General features: G+C 39.4%; 3 protein-coding genes and 1 long non-coding RNA gene across 8 annotated transcripts in view; 2 read left to right on the forward strand and 2 right to left on the reverse strand.

Moving 5' to 3' along the window:
• The window catches only part of LOC138404464 (uncharacterized), a 43,223-nt gene that overhangs the window by 21,334 nt on the left and 4,784 nt on the right, over window positions 1–17,105 (reverse strand). The gene's annotated exons all lie outside the window — the stretch shown is intronic.
• abs (ATP-dependent RNA helicase abstrakt) lies at window positions 1,427–11,179 on the reverse strand. Its single transcript, XM_034983197.2, has 12 exons — window positions 10,886–11,179; window positions 10,073–10,255; window positions 9,307–9,474; window positions 8,651–8,840; window positions 7,903–8,039; window positions 7,161–7,258; window positions 6,252–6,415; window positions 5,556–5,761; window positions 3,670–3,786; window positions 2,917–3,107; window positions 2,131–2,230; window positions 1,427–1,607 (listed from the first exon to the last, which is right to left on the reverse strand). Exons 1-12 carry the CDS (start codon window positions 11,082–11,084, stop codon window positions 1,519–1,521), a joined length of 1,842 nt encoding a protein of 613 aa, XP_034839088.1. The 5' UTR covers window positions 11,085–11,179; the 3' UTR covers window positions 1,427–1,518.
• LOC117994927 (uncharacterized) lies at window positions 13,230–14,466 on the forward strand. 2 transcript variants are annotated; one of them, XM_034982903.2, is made up of 3 exons: window positions 13,230–13,462; window positions 13,791–13,994; window positions 14,232–14,466. In XM_034982903.2, the coding sequence occupies exons 1-3, from the start codon at window positions 13,411–13,413 to the stop codon at window positions 14,339–14,341; spliced, it is 366 nt and encodes a 121-aa protein (XP_034838794.1). In that variant the 5' UTR covers window positions 13,230–13,410; the 3' UTR covers window positions 14,342–14,466. The 2 variants fall into 2 exon arrangements, 1 of the variants encoding a protein (XP_034838794.1); XR_011238388.1 differs by having other exon boundaries at window positions 13,230–13,998.
• PAPLA1 (Phosphatidic Acid Phospholipase A1) overlaps window positions 16,122–17,105 on the forward strand; it is a 109,617-nt gene continuing 108,633 nt past the window's right edge. For all 4 annotated transcript variants that reach the window (XR_011238378.1, XM_034982904.2, XM_069508333.1 and 1 more), the window contains exon 1: window positions 16,122–16,400. Coding sequence is in view for 3 of the 4 variants with exons in the window: in XM_034982904.2 (XP_034838795.1) it covers window positions 16,247–16,400 (154 nt within the window). In the remaining variant the exon portion in view is untranslated. The remainder of the gene's footprint in view (window positions 16,401–17,105) is intronic.

The raw sequence follows: 17,105 nt of genomic DNA on the forward strand, positions 1-17,105 counted from the left end.
TACCTACTCCTAGCTCAAGCTTTACGCTTAGTTTGAGGGGAAAAGGGGAATGTCATGACTAACATGGCTAATATTTAAAATGAAATATCCGATGAGTGCCAACAGGATTCTATTACTAAGAGTCCGCTGTCCGTCCGTCCGTCTGTCAGCGAGCTGTAACTCGTGAACCGTAAAGAATTGAAATTTTCACAGAATGTGTATTTCTATTGCCGCTATAACAACAAATAATAAATGAACATTTCAAGATGGCTTTTTTTTATAGCGAGCAAACGAGCAGGCGGGTCACCTGATGTTAAGTGATTACAGCCGCCCATGAATATTTGCAGCACTAAAGGAGCCGCCGATGCGTTGCCGGCCTTTTAGGAATTTGTTGGTCCGCCCCTTGAATAACCCCATGTAATCTAGTGGGAACACCGCCGATGGGAGTTTGAGTTTGGGATGGGATGGCGGCCATGAAAATAAAAAGAGGTGATATTTCTTGTAGGATGGTAAGTGTTGAGTCCTTCGTGTGTGAGTTCGGCTCACACTTGACCGATTTTTATTTTAATAGGTAACTTTTGATGTAGAACTTTAGTCAAAGTGAGCATGACACTACATAAACTGGCCAAGTGCGAGTCAGACTCGCGCACCGAGGGTTCCATACCACAATCGTATTTATTAGACATTTTGCACGATAAATCAAAAACTATTAGGCGCCGTCCTATTTACATGGCTCGCGCGATGATGCGATGTGATTTCATCGTGCGATGAATAGAATATGAACGCATCGCATGATCGCGCGATCTTCAATAGGACATTCAGTACAACACAGTTTGTTCGAACGCACGGGACGCGCGATCATTTTCGTCGGAAGCACGCATCATCGCACGAGCGATGACAAATAGGACGGCGCCTCATGCATAGAGAATGTACAGTTCCTTTCATACGATCATGAACACAATTTTATTTCCTTGTGATGTAGCCCTATAGTTGGTCTACGTTACATAGTCCTAAATAAAAGACAGCCTTTATTTTATCATAATAATAATATTATAAGAAGGGGTAAGATACAGAAGGCAGTGGTTCTTGAGACGGCACGCATTGTGAGGAGGTTCCTCACTCTGGAGCCCTGACCATTGGCAGCTTGGATCCTAGCCCGCTGCTAGTGGAATCAATTTTATCATATTTTTAATCATTGTTATTTTTGTTGTTCCAGTTACTTTAATTTTTGTTGTTCTTGTTATTTTAATTTCTGTTGTTTCTGTTATTCTATCGTTTGTTGTTTCTGCTACTTTATATTCTGTTGTTTATTTAATTTTTTTTATTTTTTATTTTTGTTGTTCCTGTTATTTGATTTTCTGTTACTTTACTTTAATTTTTTTGTTGCTTGTTATTTTATTGTTTTTTTTTTAAATATGATAAAAATGAGAAAAATAAATAAATGAGAGAAAAGCTATAATATTATAAGTATATTTACACTATGTACAACTTAAAGGGTAACTTCCATGATTTAAAATATATTCTCTTATTAAAAAAATTCTAGTAATCAGCTGCAGTATTAGCGAGGTAGTCTCTCCGACCGATGTTGGACGCTTGCTTGTTTTGTACGGCCTCCAGTTTCGGACATTCTGTTAAAAAATAAATATCGTTAATGGCCGATTTTTTAATCACCTAACTATAATGTGTGTGTAAACAAACAAGCTGTGATAGCCTAGTGGTTAGGACGTCCGCCTTCTAATCGGAGGTCGGGGGTTCGATCCCGGGCACGCACCTCTAACTTTTCGGAGTTATGTGCGTTTTAATTAATTAAATATCACTTGCTTTAACGGTGAAGGAAGACATCGTGAGGAAACCTGCATGCCTGAGAGTTCTCCATAATGTTCTCAAAGGTGTGTGAAGTCTACCAATCCGCACATGGCCAGCGTGGTAGACTATGGCCAAAACTCTTCTCACTCTGAGAGGAGACCCGTGCTCTGTAGTGAGCCGGTTATGGGTTGATCATGATGATGATGATGAAACTATAATTTTATTGGTTTGTCCTTCAATCACGCCGATCCGTTGCTCCGTTGAGACGTTTTTGGATAAACCAACAAACAAACACACTTTCGCATTTATAATGTGGGTAGTAATAAACCCGCTATTTATTTATACCTGTAATCCTGTGCCCGAGTCCACCACAGTAGGAGCAGCCCTGTCCGTCCGCCACCGGCACGTCTGGCTCGCCGATCATGTCCAGAAGGAAGGCTGGCACCTGGATAATAATGAAATACAAAAATGTTAAAATAAAATGAAATGATGCGAAGTCTTTTAAATATACTACCCAGTATGTATGTACTTCGAGCGTTTCTCAAATAAGTTTCTAATTAATTTTTGAATACATATCAAAAATTGCGGAACCGGCAGGATTCGAACCTGCGTCTTCTGGGTTCACGCCCGATGCCCTGACCGCTAGGCCACGGTTCGCTTGCTGCCACGCAACGGCCACGGTTTACTTGAAGTGTAGGTAAAACACTATCATAAAATTTATAAAAATAAAATAAGCTTGTATTGCTCTTCCTACCAACTAGTCATGTGGTCTGACCTTAGTCATTGTTTTAGAAGAAAGAAAGAAAGAAAAACGTTTATTTTTTAAGGCTGTACCACACATTACCAGCTAGACCTGGTTAGGTTATCCCGGCGCCTCTAATACTTGAGTAGTAAAGTCAAAAGACCTCAAGTAGAAGAAGCGCCGGAATAAAGTAGGTATGTCATGTGTGGCACAACCCGAAAAAAAGGGAAAAAAGGTTTTGGTCCTTTGAACCGGATTAAGAGATTTTAACTTATCTTCTCACCCAGTTTTCATTGAGAATGCTCTAGGATTCGACGTTCTGTTTAAAGATCACTAATTTTTGATGCCGAAACCCGGAAAAATTTGGATTTTTGGGTAGTAATGCGAACCTTTTGCCCTGCCTCCGTCAGTAAATGTACCAGATCCTTCAGCACGCTCAAGTCAGCAGCTCTGCCCAGCAGCGTGGTAGCTACCCCCTCGCCCCCGGCTCTGCCTGTTCGTCCGATACGATGCACGTAGTTCTCTATGTCTTCAGGCATATCGTAGTTTATGACATGCTGGATGTTTTCGAAGTCGAGACCTAAGTTAAGAAGTTAAATAAGTATTTGTATTTTTTAACTATACCACTTGAAATAACACTAACAAATTGAAATCGATCAAATATCACTTTAGGTGTCTTTGAGAATTACTTTACGAACGAAGAACACGACTCGAATATCGTCGAGAATTACTCCAGGATTTGCAGAGGATTACTTTGAGAGTTGTCGAGAAATACTACAGGAGTTGTAGAGAATTACTTTAAGAGTCGTCGAGAAATACTTTACCGGTCTTTGAGAATATTTTAGTATTTTGTTTCCTTATTGTTTTGTCATTTTTATCTAATACTAGGTGGTACCCGCGACTTCGTCCGCGTGAGTTTTGATTTTTAAATTTCGCGTGGGAACTCTTTTATTTTCCGGGATAAAAAGTAGCCTATGTCCTTCCCCGGGATGCAAGCTATCTCTGTACCAAATTTCGTCAAAATCAGTTAAACGGATGCGCCGTGAAAAGCTAGCAGACAGACAGACACACTTTCGCATTTATAATATTAAGTATGGATTTTGTGTACATTAAAGTATTTCTATCTATATATAGTTACATACCTTTGCTAGCGACATCTGTAGCTACCAGAACATCTTTCTCTCCTTTTCTAAACGCTTCCACGGCTCTAGATCTCTCCTCCTGGTCTTTGCCGCCGTGGATGGCGACCGCTTCCACACCTTCATTAGAAAAAAAATTCCATACAGGGTGTAACCAGAACGCTAGCAAAAACTTAGCGCTATTGTTATACTACCTAAACACAATTCAATACCAATAACCATTTGCCTTATACTTGTAGTTTTAGTATTTTTCAAACCCGAAATGTATAGCGTGCAAACTCGGGGTCAATGCTCCCGCTACGACCCGGCATTGACCCCGCGGTACCTATCTATTCAACGTTCGTTGACCTTTAGCGTCAGTCAGATGTTTCATTTATTTTGCGAACTTTTTAAAAATACTGGTTTTTATTTTTTTATTTTTTACGCGTTTTTTTGTAGTGTCCTATCAGTAATCTCATCAGTACTGTGGCGGTTACCACAATAGAAACTAGATGGCGCTGTTCAATCGATGACGTAGTCCCGAACAAATGTACCGCCGATAGCAATCGCACTAACGGAGTTTTCTGCAATCTGGACTATATATAGAAGTTTCAAGACATAACCGTCGGCCCAGCTGGCGCTACCGAGCACAACCAACCGCTCGGTGGGAGATCTCCCCTTTGGTACGGTCGAGCCTGCACACCGCTCCCGTACATTGGTGACCCCGACGTGATCAAGAGTGGTCGCACACTACAACAGCCGACGTTGATACAAGAGTGATCGCACACTAGAACAGCCGACGTCATCGAAGATCAACCGCACACCGCCGCACTCCGCACTGCGCACTCAACGTGATCAAGGGTGATCGCATACACCGCAACACCTTTGGATCACACACCGCAAGCCGACGTCTCCTCCAAACTCCAAGTCTACAAGCAGCAACAGCAAGCACATCGAGGCCTGTAAGACGGATGTAGCCACAGCTTCGGGGCACAATGGCCCTGCACTCCATCACCAGCTACAAGCGTCCTGGTCTACCGCTTCTCTGGTTGGTTAGCAGCCATTGCCCTCCCTTCACACGCCTTCACGCTACAACGCCACCTCTCTTCACTGCTTCACACTACGCGTTCGTCTCGGAGGGGAGTGATGTGGCGGTTACCACAATAGAAACTAGATGGCGCTGTTCAATCGATGACGTAGTCCCGAACAAATGTACCGCCGATAGCAATCGCACTAACGGAGTTTTCTGCAATCTGGACTATATATAGAAGTTTCAAGACATAACCGTCGGCCCAGCTGGCGCTACCGAGCACAACCAACCGCTCGGTGGGAGATCTCCCCTTTGGTACGGTCGAGCCTGCACACCGCTCCCGTACAGTACTATCACCTGTTTTCGTTATTGCTAGCGTTCTGGTTACACCCTGTAGACTATTGAAAAAATTTCTGTCAGTGGGGACTGCAGACAGAAGTACGCGCGAATTATGAGTGAGATAGCACGAGTCTCTGTTGTTCTTGTGTTTAAAATATTACGTCCACGTCCAGATTGGCCGTGCTGTACCACCGCAACCAATCTGACAATAAAGTGTTAGTGCTGTACCACCACGGCCGATCTGACAATAAAGTGGTAGTGCTGTACTACCGCGGCCAATCTGACAATAATGTGGTAGTGCTGTACTACCGCAGCTAATCTGATAATAAAGTGGTAGTGCTGTGCCAGCACGGCCGATCTGACAATAAAGTGGTACTGCTGTACCACCGCGGTCGATCTGACAATAAAGTGGTAGTGCTGTACACCACGGCCGATCTGATGATAAAGTGGTAGTGCTGCACTACCACGGCCGATCTGACAATAAAGTGGTAGTACTGTATCCAACACAGCCGATCTGACAGTAAAGTGCTACCGTACTCACCCTTCAGCAGCAAGTACTCGTGTATAGCGTCCACGTGCTGCTTGCGCTCCGCGAACACCAGCACTGGGGGCGGTGTCTTCTGCAGACACTGCAGCAGGTGCACCGTTCTCGCTTCAGCCTGAACCAGCTCCAGCTCCTGACGTACGTTGAGCGACGCGGCGCCCGCGCGACCCACGTTGACCGTCACCGGAGCTACCAGAGCTGATCTGAACAACCAGACGAGCGCTAAATCTAATGCCCAATACTCATATTACAAATACGAAAGTTGTGTGTTGAAATGTTATGGTTATGTTAGGGTTGTGTTTGGGCTATGTTAGGGTTGTGTTCAAACAGCAGCGTTTATCTCTGTGCCGCGAAGATCGTCCTAACGTCTTCTTTAAAGCCCATGTCTATCATTATATCTGCCTCGTCCATGCACAGGTACCGGCATACGTTTAGACGTACCTTGAGACCATCGCCGACTCACTACTGAGCACGGGTGTCCTATCAGAATGAGTCCACACACTTATGAGAACACTATATGGTATGGTTTCCTCACGATGTTTTACTCCACCGTTAAAGCAAGTGATGTTTAATTGCTCAGAAAAGAAAAATAACTCCGAAAAGTAAGAGGTTGAACTCGTGCGCCCGACCTGCTAAATACGAGGCAAAGGTCTTAATCAATGATTTAAAAAAAATCGCGCTCGCTTCGCTCACCTGGCGAAGTTCTGTATCTTCCTAGGCATGGTGGCACTGAACAGCAGCGTCTGCCTCTGTCCCGCGAAGTAAGAGAAGATTGTCCTCACGTCTTCTTCAAAGCCCATGTCTATCATCCTGTCCGCCTCGTCCATGCACAGGTACCGGCATACGTTTAGACGTACCTTGAGAAGAACTTGAGAATCACCTCAATGTGACCCTTCTTCAGAATTTATACGTTTCTCTGACACCACAGAATTTTCAGAAGGCCAAACACGTAGATTCCGAAAAAGGGTCGCGTTTCAAGAGTTAGGGTTTTTCTTCAAATTTTGAGTTAATTTATTTATTTTAAATCGATAAACTATGATAACAGCTAGTAAATCAGTACCCTTATTATAAATGCGAAAGTGTGTTTGTTTGTTGGTTTGTCCTTCAATCACGTCGCAACGGTGCAACGGATTGACGTGATTTTTTGCATGGGTATAGATAAAGACCTGGAGAGTGACATAGGCTACTTTTTACCCCGGAAAATCAAAGTGTTCCCACGGGATCTTTAAAAACCTAAATCCACGCGTACAAAGTCGCGGGCATCAGCTAGTAAAATCTCTACATAGTATAAAATAAAGTCGCTTCCCGCGTCTGTATGTATGTATGTATGAACGTGTAGATCTTTTAAACTACGCAACGGATTTTAATGCGGTTTTCACCAATAGATAGAGTGATTCAAGAGGAAGGTTTGTAGCTATAGTTTAATTCTCAAAAAATTAGAGATCCCTAGAGAAATTGAAATAATGTGAATAAGGTCGGAAAAAAATCCTCTCATTTGAGAGTTTCCGACGCAATGACACCGCAATGACACCACATTAGTATCTACGTTGCACCCATGCGATGCCGGGGCGGGTCGCTAGTAAATAAATAAAGAATGCCTACCATTTTTTTGTCCAGCATGTCCATAAGTCGTCCAGGAGTCGCCACCATGATGTGGACACCCCGTTGTACCACCTCCATACACTCCGACACTGCGACGCCTGCAATAAAATATTCTATAAGTCCCGCGAATTGCTATTGCGCTGGAACCATGTCTCATTAACATCGAAATGACGTCTATTTGACGTCAGCTGAAATAACAATATACCATCAGCTCGAAACTTCAGTCTAGTGCTGACGTCTCTAAAATGGCGGCCACGCGCATTAGTATTAATAGCGCATTTATATTATGACTAAAAAAATCTTAATATATAAAAGGAAAAGGTGACTGACTGACTGACTGATCTATCAACGCACAGCTCAAACTACTGAACGGATCAGGCTGAAATTTGACATGCAGATAGCTATTATGACGTAGGCATCCGCTAAGAAAGGATTTTCGAAAATTCAACCCCTAAGGGGATGAAACAGGGGTTTGAAGTTTGTGTAGTCCACGCGGACGAAGTCGCGGGCATAAGCTAGTATTTTATAAAAATTAAAATAAAACTAAAAAAAAATAATTTTCAAATTGATAACTTTACCTGCACATTCTAAAACAGATTTTTATTTATTTTTATGCACAATTGTTTTTGATTTATCGTGCAAAATGTCGAAAAAATACCGACTGTAGTACGGATTCGTCGGTGCGTGAGACTGACTCGCACTTGGCCGGTTTTTTTTAATTGGTCAATTTAGATCTACTTACCCCCGATAGCCAAGCAGCTTCTGATCTCAGGGTTGCCAGCCATTTTCAGATGCTTGACAAAATGCAGAATGATATCGTGGGTCTGTTTCGCCAGCTCTCTCGACGGGCAGATTATGAGGCCGTAGGGACCTTCGTTCCTGTAAACCAAATCATAATCATGATCAACCCTTCGCCGTCTCATTACTGAGTACAAGTCTCGTTCTACCGAACGAGGGTACCCACTCATTCCGCACATTGTCTTGATTACGTGACTTTTGAGTCCACCAATCACAACAAAGCATTCTCCCCTGTCCCCCGCCAACATTTTACGATTTTGGTTTCATGCAAAACCTTGTAAAAAATGTATGTACATCACGTGACTAAAATTATGGGTATACTGCTAACTTTTACCCCCATTTATTTAGGGGACAAGTATCCTAAATAAATGGGGACAAATTGTTTACCTTGGCATCTTACTCCAAGCATAATATGATGATTAGTAATCGAGATATTCTCCACCATAATGATATATTTTGATATAAGTTTTTGAGTTTGTTGTTTGTTGTGTTGACCTGGGCGCGTTTGGAACCCTCATAGCTTTAGTTTTAAGTTTCCGTAATAATTATCACCACTATATCTTACAAATCTAACACCAGACCATCAAAAAGAGTAATTTATTACCTATTTTGAATAAATCATTTGACTTTGACTTTGACTTTAAAACATAACCTAAAAATTAAGTTAAAACTGAATTATATCAATAACTTACCTAATAAAGGGCATCTTGACCTCTTGCTCCAGACATAGCATGATAATGGGTAATGTGAAGACCAGGGTTTTGCCGGAGCCAGTGAATGCTATCCCTATCATGTCTCTACCACTAAGCACTGCTGGAATGCCCTGCACTTGAATGGGTGTTGGGTTCTTGATGCCTTTGGCTTCTAGACCTCGGAGAATACCTGTTCATAAAAATATTTTTTTTATCTTTATAAAGCTACAAATAGGTATGCTATGTTTAGAGTTGCTTTATGTGAACAAATCAGAAATGACGATATCCTAAGACCTAGAGTGACCGACATAGCTCAATGGGTACGCAACCCAGTTCTCCTATGGATCTCCTCATTTCTGATTTGATTACGAAGTTCTCTACGTGACTCCAAGCATATGTACTCCAAGCATAGCTCTCCCCATCACTCACTTAGTGACTCTGAGCTTTCTTATGAGGCCCATAGTTAGCGCCCATGTCTCTGATCCATATGTCGGGGTTGGCAGCGGAGTCTCTGCCGGAGATTCTTCGCACCCCTTAACCCCCCGTGCAAGACTGTGGAGTGTGGAAGTCCCTACAAGAGACCTATGTACAGCTGAAGTGGCAACGGGCAAGATAGTTCGAAGATCCTATAGACATTTTCAAGGACTTTATCATACCTTTAGGAAACTTCATATGGTGGAAGGTGCGGATAGGTGGGGGCACATTTTCCCCCTCCACGAGTATACGCATTTCCATGCGTACGCGCTCGTGCCTTGATTCCGGCAGGTCTAGGATACAGCGGGGTGGCCGCCATGATGTTTTAATGGGTTCTGAGTACTGGATACCTGCGAAAAAATATAGACCATTGGCATATTAATCTTTTAGTTAGTTAAGTTATTTGTCCCTAAAAATAATCAGGAAAGCTAATTTATCCAGAGTAGTAGCCTTTAAATTTAGATTCCCTGTCCCCTATCAAGCCACCTACCTCTTATTTTGGTCACTTGTCTTCAAATTATACTTAGATTAGTTGTACCCAAATTTTCATTAGATCACATGTCCCCAAATTTAATTTGCCTTTAGCTAATTCACAACTCCCATCAAAGCCCTGCTCTGCGCAACACTTTCAATGTTTGCTTTTCAATATTTAAGCTAAAAATAGCTAGACATTCAGCAAAAGATTGCTAGTCTACAGTTCATTGTGTTTATCAGGTATCTAACTTTAACCTTACAATCTTGATCCTTCAACTTACCATTACACACAAATCACTCTAGTCTAGTAGGAATCTTCAAGAAAACTTATTTTGAATTAAAACCAAAAAAATTTAAATCCCCTATTCCCTTTTAAGTCACAGTCAGTTTGGTCACCTGTCTCCAAATTATTGTTAGGTCAGTTGTCCCCAAATTTTGATTAGATCACATGTCCCCAAATTAAATTTAACTTACCTTTAGCTAATTCAGCAACACCCATCAAAGCCTTGCTCTGAGCCACACTCTCCAATATATGTTCTTCCTCCTTAGCTTGACGCTCAGCGGCAGACAGTGCCCTGGCCTCTGCTAGCCTCTTCAGTTCACTGTGTTGATCGAGAAGTGATACATTGTATCTGCGACCCCACTCTTCTTGAGATGCTGAAAAGATACAAACTTTTTAGGGTTATTTGCCAAACAAGGGATTTAATCTTACTATATAAAAGGTCTACACGGTACTCCGCAAACATACCGGACGCGCTACAGTACCGAGGCAGTCCTAACCTTATTCCGAAGATGTTATTATATTGGACTCGGAGAGCGTTTATAGATTTTAGGGTATAGTCAACCCTATAACAGCAAATTCAACCTTAAATAGCACTATGACGTTTAAGTTCATGGCATAGCCTTGTAAATAACAAATAAAACCTGCCAAGTGCATGCAATAAATCAAAAACTATGATGTATAAAAATAAACAAAATCTGTTTTAGAATGCACAAGTGAAGCCTTTTAAAATGATACCCCACTTGATATAGTTATCTTACTTTGAAAATAGAAAACACTAATTATTAGTTCTCATGACAATTTAATTTATTTTTTGTGATGTAACCACAAATTCACGATTTTCAGATTCTTCCCCATATGTCTGCTATAAGTCCTACCTACCTGCCAAATTTCATGATTCTAGGTCAACGGGAAGTACCCTGTAGGTTTCTTGACAGAGACAACAAAGTCCTATAAGGGTTCCGTTTTTCCTTTTGAGGTACGGAACCCTAAAAACTTCAACCAACCTTCATCATCAGGGTCGTTATCACTAGAACTCTTGGTCTCCGCAGCCGCCTCCGCCGCCACCTGGCCCAGACGTCCAAGTTTCAACAACTTCTGTTTCTTACGTTCCTTAACTGGCACATAGGGCTCATAGTTGTCTATATCCTCTTCAGATTCTGAATTGTCCTCGCGCCGGTAACGCTTTACGGGCGGATCGGACATTGTTTTACTTTATTTACTAAATGAATTATCAAAATTTGATGAAATAAAAAATAAAAATACGCGCAAAGTGGATTGTTTTGAAATTGAAATTTGACTGAATTTGACTGAATTGACTTGATTGAATTGACATTGACAGTTGTTCTAAGAAAACTGTCATTTTTATGCTGCGTTCACATGAATATTCAATGTATTCAATACCTATTTTACATGCAAGCGTGCGAAATCGGTACCTAATTGTATGTATAATTTTAAGGCACACATCGATACATTGTCGACAGTCACAGAGTACATTAGTATAATATGACAGTCGAATCATTCAAAGAAGTTGGAAGCAAAGAATTTGCAAGTACTACTACGTAGTTGGAAGTACTACATGGTATTATAATATACCTTAGATGAATGATTACCATCTCTATGTAATATACAGGGAAGTCTATTGGAGACTCACATGGAGACTGGAGCTGTTTGTACACCGTACCTATAAGACCTATAACTACCTTATACACGTAGGTATAAGGTACCAGTCCTATAATAGGTATTTAGGAGCCTCAAAGCTATTCCTCAGAGAGTAAAAAACCACACAACTGAACCAAAGATTTTTAAGTAGGCCTAGTTAACTACCTAGTTAGTTACCTACTAAATTATTAGTTATATACCTAGTTAGTTAGTACATCCTACCATAAACTGAACATCATATCAATGATCCCTACTAATATTAATAGGTCAGGTCACTCAGGCTGAATACTACGCGACAGGTCGAGATGACAATCGGATACGAGGTGGGGGGACGCCCCACACACCCGCGCGTCACCTGCCTGCACTGTCCCGCACCTGATTAGCGCGGGGGCTGTGCGGGTGTGTGGGGCGTCCCCACCCCGATTGCCATCTTGACCTGTCGCGTATCTACTATAGACCTATCCCCCAGTAGCAGATATTATTAGTGTATGACTATCTAACTTCCAGTCAAGTTCCAAGTTAAATACGGCCAACAACGTAGTGATTACATACCCTTTGGGTTGGGGTTGCTTGCCGTCTGCCGACTTGCCGGAAGAAGGATGCTGCCATTAAACTGCTTATACCTAATTGTGTAATGTAATGGATCGATCAGTTATTAGCTGTTAGTTAGTTACTTAACATTGCTGATATTTTCAGGTATTGCTGGGTATTGCAGTAAATAGTTGCGTCATGTGACGTGACGTCATAATTGACTAAATTGCCTGGAAATTGAAATTGCGGAAATTCAATTGCCTGTGTATGCGTACCTTAAGCATTAAACAATGCAATTACAGAACGGAGCCTGATATGTCAATCATGGTATGCTATCTTAGAACTCTGCTGCTAAACTAGATTAATAGCGCCATCTAGGAGCTGGATTTAGAAATAATGTTCCAGTGTTAACATGTAAGTCATTTTTAATGACAGTGTTAACATAATAAAAAATACTCAAGTTCCAATATTGTGAAAAATTAAATTAAAAACATACTTTCTTTTTATTTGGAAAAAAGAAATATTCAATTATTATAAATTTTGCTAAAATTAAGCTTCATTTTTAAAATAATAGTTAAATGTTCTTCAAATTCTAGATTTTCATATCTATGGTCAAGAAAACTGGTGACAAGCAGTGTTTCCATGTACACGGTAATTACCGTAGATGCACCGTAATTCAGCCCTAATCTACCGTCAAGGTAATATGGCCATTACCTTGACCGTGTCACCGTAATACAAAATCACGTTAAAAATTCATAATATACTGCGTAATAGTAGTATTTCGTCCTTATTCAAGCAATTAGGAAGGAGTAAAATGTAAAACTAATGAGATTTAACAAAATATTAATATGAATAAATCCGTATATGAAAAAGATATTGCTATGCTAGGAGAGTCAGATTCAGAATAATATTAATAGCTGATTAAAAAGCTAATTCGTGACGTTTTTTCTTTTAAAAATGACACGGTAATTTACACGGTATTCTTTTAGCTAATCCACCGTAATTTAATCTAGAAACACCGTAATTTTAACCCTTGAACACGGTAATTCTCAATTTACATATGGAAACACTGGTGACAAGTATCAGAAAAGTTTGAAATCTGAATTAATTTCATAACGAAATTCTACGGTGGTTCTACAGTTTTGGGAGTAATTTTATTTGATATTAAAGATTTCACGACTTTTGCTTTGCTTTCGGACTCCGACGATCCCTCCCTACGTTTATTATTTTGGCTTGTTTTTTGGACTACTGTTTCTTGTGTAAACGATAACTTGGCTTTCCCCCTGAACTCTGTTGCAATCTGATTTTGTTTAGTGGTTTAGAAGTTTAGATTTGTAAAATGTCTCAAAAAGTATGTTCTGTGCCTGGCTGTTCAACTGTTGCAGGCGATGGTAAGTAAATTCGTTCTGTTTTATATCAGAAAGTATTGCTTGCTGCCTCATATACTCAATTGATTCAATCGGAAGATTGCCCTTGAAAGTTATCATTTCAAGGATGCAGTGATGCAAGGATGCCTTTTTGACAAGATGCGTTAGCTCTAGCATCACAGTTTTGTTTAATTGCAAACGTGAGATGTAGGTACTAAACCCTAAAATGTTGATGTTTGAACAGTGACTTAATGTTTTTAGCACTTTTCTCAATAGAAATAAGCTATTAGTCGGATCACTATAATTAGATAAGCTTGATGTTTAATATCTTTACTTCATTATGTATTTCCAGGTATCTCACTGCACCGTTTCCCCAACCCAAATCAGCACATTGATTTGTTTCAAGTGTGGCTGAAGAAGATTGGGGGTCATGTAGCGGAATTAGATAAAGATTACATTTACAGCAACAGAAGGGTCTGTCGTAGACATTTTGAGGACATTTATTTGTACCCAACAAAGTTGTGTTCCCTAGCCATCCCATCACTCTGTTTAGCAGGTTGGTTAGACATTTTTAAAGTACCTTTGTAACTAGCAAATATTGTCACTTGCTAATTGGTATATTTTAGATATTATGTAACTTGTCACAGAATATCAGACAGCTATGGTTTCAAGTTAATTATTTAAAAGAACTTTTTATGTAGAAACATGGACAAGTCTTACTCTCTAATGTGAATAATTCATATCTCAATGTATTTACTTTATTATGGTTTTGATATTGATATTTTTATTTTAGAGAATATGGCTGCTGCTGAAGCAATAATTGTTTCTGAACCGCATACTAGCTCCAGTTTCATATCAAATTCTAATGAAATGGAAATGGCACCAGGTAATTATAAATCTTAAATCTAAATATATAAAAGGAAAAGGTGACTGACTGACTGACTGACTGATCTATCAACGCACAGCTCCAACTACTGGACGGATCAGGCTGAAATTTGGCATGCAGATAGCTATTATGATGTAGGCATCCGCTAAGAAAGGATTTTTGAAAATTTAACCCCTAAGGGGGTGAAATAGGGGTTTGAAATTTGTGTAGTCCATGCGGACGAAGTCGAAAGCATAAGCTAGTAACCCTATAATTTTAAATCGCCTTTAAGTTTATCTTTTAACATGGCAGATATGTATATGCCATACAATAGGAAATGCAAAAAAATTGTGTTTTTGATTTACATGATCATATCTTTTCAATTTAATTAGATACTAATAGAATAGTGTAGTATAACTTAAATGAACTACTGATGTGAAAGTTTGATACCTTTCAAATCAAACATCATTTTTTCATTTCCATTGTTGGTAGCTTTAGTATTAACTAGTGACCTTACCTTCGCATGGGTAGCTTATTACAGTTTTCATGTGGATCTCTAATTTTTTGAAAATAAAATATAGCTTATGTTACTCAGGAATAATGTAGATTTCTACTTGTAAAAGATTTTTTTAAAATTGGTTGGTATAGATTATGGCAGGTACCTACTTGATTTGTATACTGATGTACATTGCTCTCTTTACCATTGTCAAAGTTGGTGGATTTTACTCTTTATGCAAGGTTTTCTACTTCATCATGATCATCATGATCACTCCACCGCCGGGTCACTACAGAGTACGGGTCTCCTCTTAGAGTGGGAAGGGTTTTGGGCAGTCTATCACGCTGGATCCCTGAAGCCCTGGATCGAACCCGTGACCGCCGAGTAGGAGACGACGTCATAACCACTAGGCTATCCAGCTTATTTGTGTATTGTGTTCCATTCTTATTAATTAGTAGAATAGAATATTTTAATTTTTACTTATTATAATTTATTTTATGAGTATTTAACATGTCCTTTTATTCTTTTTAGATTGTGGGCAACTTCCAGCTGAAAATAAAGACACGGCCGATTTGTTAATATTGATGGACGAATTATTTGATTCTGTAAATGGGAGTTACAGCAAGGAACTGGAGGCTTTTCATAAACATATTAAAATTAGCGAATACAATGACAAAGGATGGCTATGTTATCCGACGAGAAACATTTTTGATTGCTTCGCTGAGATCGAAAATCACCTAATTGAAATTTTGAAAAACAGAAGTAATAAAAATAAAATACAAGAGTACGTAAAATTAATACTATTATCAAATATAAATTTTAACTTTATATCATGTAGCTCACATAGAGACAAAATTATTAATTTTTTGACCAAGGAAACTGTCATTTTTTTAATAAATAACTGGTGCAAAGATATTAATTTTATTTTAAATGGAAAAATTCACTTTTTTGATTCAAGAGATCCACTTAAATGTGATGCTGATATTTATTATAAAATAAATAAATTGAAAAAGTTTAAATAACTTATAATAAGTTGTGTTTAATTTTTGAATTAAATTTGATTGGCGGGAGTTAAATGCCATTGTGATATTGGTAATTATCAGTATTGCCAAGATAAGTACCATTCAAAACTCCCGCAAATCAAACACCACATTCCTACCTAATTTAAAAAACTATAAAGTATGTATATAGGTAGGTATATATACTGGGTATTGGCTGTATTTAGTACCAAACCCGTCTCCTAGATGGCGCTTTTCAAGTGGGCGCCTTGACTGCCCGACTTACCAGTCTATCTCCTATATACACTGTAGTCTGTGATGTCAATGTCAAATCAAAATAAGGGTGACACGTACATCATATAATATAATTAAATTTGCTTTTTGCGACCTCCAAATGTGAAAATTCGCCAAAATTTTTACATGTGCCGATTCCCAAAAACCGCGACAAAATGTCCGATAAAAGTTTCGGTGATTACACAAATCGGAATGTTGTGAAAAACCCACTTTTGTCCACCGCTGTGACTGGCCTCTCGATTGAAGATTTGACGCAGAATGCTGTCCTGTTACCAGCCGTACCTAGCCAGGAATTGATCACAAGACAAGGTTAGTGCTATTTCTATCCCTGAAGTGCAAAAAAATACGTAATTTCCCACGGCCTTGGCGTTAAAGCGTGCTAGACGTCGAACTTGTATTCGCACCTTTGCTGTCAGTTTTGGCTTCGATCCGGCGCGTTTTCTTGTCTTTGCATACCGTATTATGCTTTTAAAGTCTATTTAAAACAACAAACTACTGTATTATGCTCAATTTACGTGTACATAATAATTTAAATTAACATAAAACCTGAAAAATAACAACAGTTGTAACTTTACTTATTGTGAAAGTTTTTCTGAGAAACAAATCATGTTTACATTAGTAAACCAGTGTTTGAAGCTACTTTTTAAGTAAATTGCGTGATTGACAGCTTCTATTTGGAATATTTTATTGTTGATGACCTAGGAAACATCAAAAAGTGTACATGTTACAAAGGTTTTCTATAAAATGTCATCTTTTTTGTATAAAACTTATAAAAATGCTCCATTCCCCAGTGGATTTGTCCCAGAATTTAATTTGCCATCATGTTCAAGTTACAAGAGTGTTGAAAGAGTTTTTAAACAACTAGTAAGTTCTTTTTTAAAGACAGAGGTGCGATTGTGTAAAAAATTACCATGGAAATGGTATTCATTTCATGGCGTAAACAGACGATTTCAGTTGTCAAACGACAATTTCGAATTGTGTAAGGTGTTCATGATTGTTTAGTCATTACATGGT

The sequence above is a fragment of the Maniola hyperantus genome, chromosome 28, assembly GCF_902806685.2.
Source record: "Maniola hyperantus chromosome 28, iAphHyp1.2, whole genome shotgun sequence".
Classification (NCBI taxonomy): Eukaryota; Metazoa; Arthropoda; class Insecta; order Lepidoptera; family Nymphalidae; genus Maniola; species Maniola hyperantus.